This window comes from Cephus cinctus, unplaced genomic scaffold (assembly GCF_000341935.2).
Source record: "Cephus cinctus unplaced genomic scaffold, Ccin1 Ccin1_scaffold0349, whole genome shotgun sequence".
Lineage (NCBI taxonomy): Eukaryota > Metazoa > Arthropoda > Insecta > Hymenoptera > Cephidae > Cephus > Cephus cinctus.
The window spans coordinates 2,835-10,090 of NW_014333041.1; the positions used below are offsets into that span (position 1 = coordinate 2,835).

At 32.5% G+C, this 7,256-nt stretch overlaps 1 protein-coding gene across 6 annotated transcripts in view; it reads left to right on the forward strand.

Annotated features, from left to right (window-relative positions):
* The first annotated feature begins 771 nt into the window (after positions 1–771).
* LOC107267135 (zinc finger protein 236) overlaps positions 772–7,256 on the forward strand; it is a 27,653-nt gene continuing 21,168 nt past the window's right edge. For 2 of the 6 annotated variants that reach the window (XM_015738435.2, XM_015738436.2), the window contains exons 1-6: positions 773–990; positions 1,287–1,411; positions 1,502–1,602; positions 1,688–1,996; positions 2,537–2,671; positions 2,845–3,009. In XM_015738435.2, coding sequence (XP_015593921.1) covers positions 1,303–1,411; positions 1,502–1,602; positions 1,688–1,996; positions 2,537–2,671; positions 2,845–3,009 — 819 coding nt within the window. In that variant the 5' untranslated portion in view covers positions 773–990; positions 1,287–1,302. Of the gene's footprint in view, positions 991–1,181; positions 1,201–1,286; positions 1,412–1,501; positions 1,603–1,662; positions 1,997–2,536; positions 2,672–2,757; positions 3,010–7,256 lie in introns of those variants that run through there. The other 4 variants (XM_025084348.1, XM_025084347.1, XM_015738438.2 and 1 more) reach the window with 4 other exon arrangements.

Consider the following 7,256-nt stretch of genomic DNA (forward strand, 5'->3'; position numbering starts at 1 on the left):
TTACTACTGCTTCCCGTATTTAATTATGATTTAATGGTGATTTAATAATTAATAAAACTTTAGGTGATTCCTTATCGAGTACTACTTAGCGGGTCCGTGCATTTCTTGATATAAATTTGGTACAAAACCAGTACCAATTTTCTATAGAAAGCATATTAACAATAACTCGTCAAAAATAATCACGGTAAAAGCCTAATAACAAACATACAGCATTAGAATACTATGAGCACTTGCAAAGTAAGTACTTTGGAATTCCTGGCACGGACCCGCCAAGTAGTACTCGATAAGGAATCAGCTAAAGTTTTATTAATTATTAAATCACCTTTAAATCATAATTAAATACGGGAAGCAGTAGTAAAAGAGTAGCGAAAACGTTATAGGAAATATTGAAAATATAATTAAAATGATGGGCCAGTGCTAGATCATATAATAGAAAAACATGTAGTGACTTATGTACTTGGCCTCAATAATATGATATCAATACTTTTTGTTAGAGAAATTCACAGCAATCCTGTACTTGGCGTAGTTTTTTACACGTAAGTGTTTTTTGGGGGATCGAGTTTACACTGTGCGCTTGAACTTAAGATTGCAAAGAAAAAATATTTAGACCATATTTGATGAGTTAATATTAGATAATTGAGTCTAATGGAGGCAAAGAGTAGCGAATAGAAAATGGTTTAGTTATAAAGTTTTTAGCTAATCGTTGTGTCTGTCTTCTTTTGGTTCTAATACGGGATTGGCTAAAAATTATTTACTTTACGCTATCGAGCCCGTACTCGCGTGAACTTGAGAATCAATGCCCTGAGGAGGCTCCGTAATCCTATAGTTTACTTATGTCGAATGTCAGTGTGCAATTCCGTAATAATGTACATTAATTTATTCCTTCATATTTACATTTTCGTTAATAATTTCAATAAAAGCAAGTGCATTATAAATATAATGAGTAAGAGTATCAGTGGGACATTTATATGCGAATTATTAACATTCTAGGTACCGTATTAGTATATTTTATAGCCATTATGAATTTAATATAGATATCATTTTGTTAATCTTATTAAATCGCATTAAATTCGTTAAATAATTATCTTAGACTTATCAAAATTATGTTTATTAAGTTAGGTTAGTTTTCATTTTTAAAAATTCCTTCCATCCCACAATTTGATAACCTAAATTCATCATAAAGACAATTGAATGCATTAGGTACATGTTGAAATATATCTTAGATATAAGCACAATGATATTTGAAGTTGATGCAATGAAACTACAGACTTTTAATATATCTGTAGGATTGGTCCAGAAAATATGTTGACGCAGCACACTGTTGTCACAGAGTCTGTGGCCTCTGCCATTGACACACTACCTTTGGGATTTATTATTTCTGATGATGGACATACACTATTAGCAGTAACTGGTAATATATACTTTGTAACATTATCTATGAATAATGTTTATTGAGACAAGTATTTTTGTATTTATAATTTTTAATATTCATTATTTACAGAAAGAGATAATGGTACTGTGGAATTCATGACAGTCCCAGTGGCTTTTATACACCAGAACCGTACTGCAGTACAATCTACGCTAAAAGGAAATAATGAAAATGTAACTTTAGATTTGATAGAGTAAAAGGATCCTTTCATTAACCTATTTATTTAATTATAGGACTTCATTTTTCTTGTCATTTCAGTCAATTTTTCAAATTAGTTTGGATGGTGATGTTACTACAGGAATCCAACATAATACATTTGTACCTACACAGCCTTGTCCACCAATACCTATTATTACAAACGAGACCCAAGTATCTGAAGCTGAAAAAAAAAATCAAATAGAAACTGACATAGAACAATATGGTAATCCAAGTTCATTGGATTTAAAAAATCCAATTCCAAATAAGTCATCAGGAAATCTTGGATCCGAATCTCTAATCCCTATTGAAAAACCAGTTGCAAAGAGAAGTCCTGGTCGGCCCAGAAAAGATGAGACTATACTTTCTATTGTAAGTACTATCATTATATTTAGCTTTGCCACCATCTCTTAAAAATGGATTGCTATCATTTATCAAAAAATTATTGTTCAGAATCATCATTCACTGGAAACGGTTACTGCCTGGAATGCTGTTTATGTCTCTGTTCCTTGTGGCAACTGTTGTTATAGCTGGGTGATTATATGTAATAAGTAGTCTATTCTGCTGCCATAAGGAACAGAAAACCAAGCAGTTACCATTTATGGCAAGTGATTATTGTGAACAATAATTTTCTGTCGTATGACAGTAACCTCAGTGTACCTATCATATTAAAAAATTTGTGGTGAAAGTTTAGAGGATTTTTTAATTATTTCTTACGAAAATAGCAGAATATTATAAGACTTTTAAATGATTATTTCAGATGTATTTGGACAAACACAATGTATTAAATTAAAGTACTTTATGATTTTTTTGATATAATCTACTAGTGCCACTGTTTTTGCTGGTATAATCAATAATTGATGATATTTTTATTTCAATACATATACATCAATAATTTCTCCTCTTTTGCAGAAATCAAATAACTTGCAATGTGAAATTTGTGGTCAAGAATTTACTCGACAAATGTTGTATAAAAAACATATCGAACATCATGCTGAAGAAAAGCCACATCGTTGCCCAAAGTGTCCTGCTTCTTTTAATGTCCCTGTAAGTTTTAACACACTATGCATACAAGATTTTGGAACTTATGTACAACTGTGTATATCTAATAAATTCTACGTTGTACAATTCAGTAGAATACTGATGCACATCATTTTGGATAAGTGATATACAATTTATAAGACACAGTCTATTAACTGGACACAATGGTATCATTGTAGACGAATTTCACGCTTCATATGGCCACACACAACACTGGGGAGCCAAAGTGTCCTGAATGTGGTAGAAAGTTTGCCAGAATGGCAAGTCTGAAATCACATATGTTGCTACATGAAAAGGAGGAGAACCTCTTCTGTACTGAATGCGAGGATGCATTTTCCACAAAAGTAAGTACAGTCTTCCTATGCTGTATTTCATTACTACTGAATTTTGCTAAAGTCATATTTTCTATCTATGATAAGTAGCTAAGACGTTTAGTGGATGGTTTGACTATATGGATAGACTTAATAACCAATTGATGAATCTCATCTTGTCCTTTTATAGCTTCTTTTCGCATTATATTTTTAAAGCTGAAATAAGTGATAGGTATTTAATAACAATAAAATAGGTAATATTTGTTTATTCTAACAAAGTGAAGTAATAACATGTTGACTAATTGAGGATTTTTCATTGTAGTAACTAACATCGAATGCCTATAGACTTTATAATTATCAGCAACTTACTCTCATGCGTCTTAGTATTCTTACTGATCATATCAAGCAAATAAACTGATAAAAACGTAAATACAGTAGCAGTTCCAGAATTAGACCATTTCTTACAATGTTATTGTCTCTAGTATAATTGCGTAGTTCACGACTATGAACTTAACTGGAGCGGTCTGAGTGATCCTTGAATAGCCTTATCATAGACTTTTAGTATTCGAATATGTTGCTATCGCACGCTCATTTCTGCCGCGTAGTTACTAGTTTATCATGAAAAATGTTACATGACTAGGTCAAAATCAGCAAAACTTATGAAAATCATTAAGCCAAATATTCTGCGAACATATAGCTTGCCATAATGCTTATTTCATGCGTATCAGGTACACGCTATGAGGTGAGATTATTAAGGAACTAAAAACGGAACGTCATAAAAACGAGATCAGTTTTAAATTAAAAGGTCCCTTTTTCATTTTGTCATCCATAAATCCGAATATCTACTATCATCCTTGAAATTCGGATCAATAATAAAAATTTAATTATTTTCAATTAAACAATCGTTATTATTAAAAAAAAGCAAGTAACGTTATGTTTGAATTATTTTCTATCGCTTTTTGAAATCAATTCCTCCATTTGGATATTTTTGTAATGAGACACAAGTGATAAAATGTAATAGGAATTCTCTGGAGAGCATTCAGATTACTGTAACTAATATCAGTTAAACTTTAGGCAGAGGTCATCCTCCTTGACCTCAAGACTTATCGTATTTTTTCACCGCGACGATTCACCCTTTGAAGAACACGTTTTTCTTTTTATACAATTTGGAGAAAAACCTGTATACAAGGTTTTCGGGCTCGTTAATTTCGAAACTGGCAGTGGAATTTTGTTATTATAAATGTTTTTTTATGTTATAGTCTCTACCCATATTGTAAGTTTTTTCGTAGTAAATATGGAACTTTCAGAATAGTCAGTCAGTAGACGTTAGAGAAATGTTGTAAGTATTTTAAATAATTATCGCAATCATTTTGTGAACACAAATCCTTTTTCGTGACCAAAATATCTCTTTTTTTTTATATTGTAGAATACTCTATGAACGTCTTTTTTTACTGTTTCGTACTGAAATGAGAAAACGGAACACTTATGGGTTTAACACGTTATCTGTCACACACTTTTATCCTCCACCTCTATCTTCGAAAATAATATGAAAAAGCTGACAAAATTTGAGAATATGTAAAACAGTGCAGAGGTTATGCAAAAGCTAAGAGAATCTTCCGTTCCAGGTAGTTTTTGAGGGAGGGAAATAAAAAAATATGAAAAATCCATTTTTTTTGTTATAAATTTTTTTTTTTTTTCATTCGGGGTTATTATCGAACAATTACTATTTTTAACAATAATCAATCTAACTATATAGATGGAATTGTTAATAAGTAAATGATCAAATATTGTGCTCCGTGCGCATGCAGCAGCGTTGCGTTACGTCTCAAATTATCCGATGTCAGATTCAGTGGTATCGAACAGTAATCGTGCAAGGGTCAATTAGCACTTGACCGGCTTTATTTAGGGCATCAAACTTCGACATACTTCCGTCACAGATACATTCTAGTTACACCGCAAAATCATGGCTATTGACTGGGTTAGATAAAATAGAGAAATGGAAAGTACTGTGCCAACATGTGCTATGAAAGAAAACCGCCTTATGTTATCCCAAATACGATCCTAGTTCGACAGTTCAATAATAATGTGTTCATTTTGAAAAAATTCTTTTATACCATTTTCAATATTTTGTCTTTTTGTTTGAAAAAGTTATTTAAAAACTGTACTAGAAATTAGTCAATTATGTAATTTTTTCACGTTGTTAAATAATCAGTTAATACATCTAAATTTGCTGCTTCATCTTTCATATACGTTAAATTGAGGACAGTTAAAGAATTATGGTTAATCATTTATTTTATCGAAGATACTTGTATTGAATCTAGTTGAGAAGAAAGTTTTTTAAGTCAAAAAGTGTAATAGACTGGGTTGATTTATTCATTTATAATGTCATCTTTTGAAAGTGTTAACTGATTCGATAATGAGTTTATTATTTTCGAAACATATCAAATATTTCAAAAAATGAGGTATTCATTCTAAAAAGTCGATCTGACTCGAAGTATACTGGTAGATTCTAAAACATGCTGGTTCATTAAAACAAAATGTAATTCGAGTTGGGGGGAATCGGATAGGTTCTGCCTTACATGGATTTGTTTGTGAAAATTGTGGTTGGTTTACATGCTGAGTGGTTACATTGTGAAAAACTTAGTATCTCCGCAAATAGATTGCATGAATTGTAAAAGATTAGTTTAAAGTTTTGTAATCAATTTAATAACTGACAGATGAAAGTAAAAACTGTTCATTAGCTTAGAAGATTACTAATATCCGATATATGTCATTTGATATCGAAATGTAAATTATACAATTACGCAGAATTGTACAGTATGATAATATGTATATACAGTAATCCCTTGTTAACCGCATTTTCGAGATAACGCGAAAATTACTGGCAAAACTCAGTTCTCTGACTGTTTATTTTTTACGAACTCTTAGCCTTGCCAACCATCACATTTTTTAGAAACGTATTCCTTGTGGTCACTCGAAACACCGAATTTTCTCAGAAAATACGCTTCGTAGAAAAAATTGTTTGACATAAAAATTATTCGTGCTGGAAGGGAACATAAAATGGCGTTTTTGATGTGATTGTAGATGGCTCCCTTGTCGATGGAAATGGGGGTTCCCGTTAAAAAACATGAATTTTATTTCATTTCTACCGACAAGGGAGCCATTTACAATCGAATTAAAAACACCATTTTATATCCTCCTCCGGCACGAATAATTGTTGCCTGAAATAATTTTTTCTACAAAGCTTATTTTCTGAGATAATTCAGTGTTTCAGGTTAACAAATTCACCCTGTATACCCTGTACCCACATTTACGAGGGTAGAAGACATGGAATACGTACATATAGTCCGTCTACGAGTTCAATGTTTTTTTTTTTCACAGATAGAGAACAGTGAAATCTCTAGCAAACGACATATAAATTTACAGGGTGTCTCAATTAGCTTGACTACTTAAAATATCACAGTTGCCTTTCATGATACAGGAATAATGTTAAAGGAAAAGTTGTTCGGTACAAAGTTTCATTACCATAAATATTTTTATTAATTTTTATTTTATTTTTTTTTATTTTTATTTTTAGTTATTTTTTTCAAGATTTCAAGGTCATCAATATTATTTTAATGGGTTGACATATTTTCATTACAACAGTCTTGTAGCTCATTAAAAAAAATTGAAAGATGTACACTGTGTTGGCTTCACGGAACCTTTTACGAAAAAATTGCGAAAAGTTTGCCATTCATTTCAATACTTGTTCGAGAACAGTAAATTAATGAATTTCAATTTCAACGTGCATGTAATACAATTACTACAGAAGTTCCTCGTATTTTAGGTGACAGCTTTTAGAGATATAGGATGTCCAGGTGTTTCGCTCCGTACTTTCCTGTATCTAGGTGCCGGGCGTGGAAATCCAGGGTGTCCAGGTGTTCCGCTCCGTAGTTTCTTACATCTAGGTGTTGGGCGTGGAAGTCTAGGGTGTCTAGGTGTTCCTTTCCGTAGTTTCTTGTATCTAGGTGTCGGATGTGGAAGTCCAGGGTGTCCAGGTGTTCCGCTCCGTAGTTTCTTACATCTAGGTGTTGGGCGTGGAAGTCTAGGGTGTCTAGGTGTTCCTTTCCGTAGTTTCTTGTATCTAGGTGTCGGATGTGGAAGTCCAGGGTGTCCAGGTGTTCCGCTCCGTAGTTTCTTACATCTAGGTGTTGGGCGTGGAAGTCTAGGGTGTCTAGGTGTTCCTTTCCGTAGTTTCTTGTATCTAGGTGTCGGATGTGTTCCTTTCCGTAGTTTCTTGT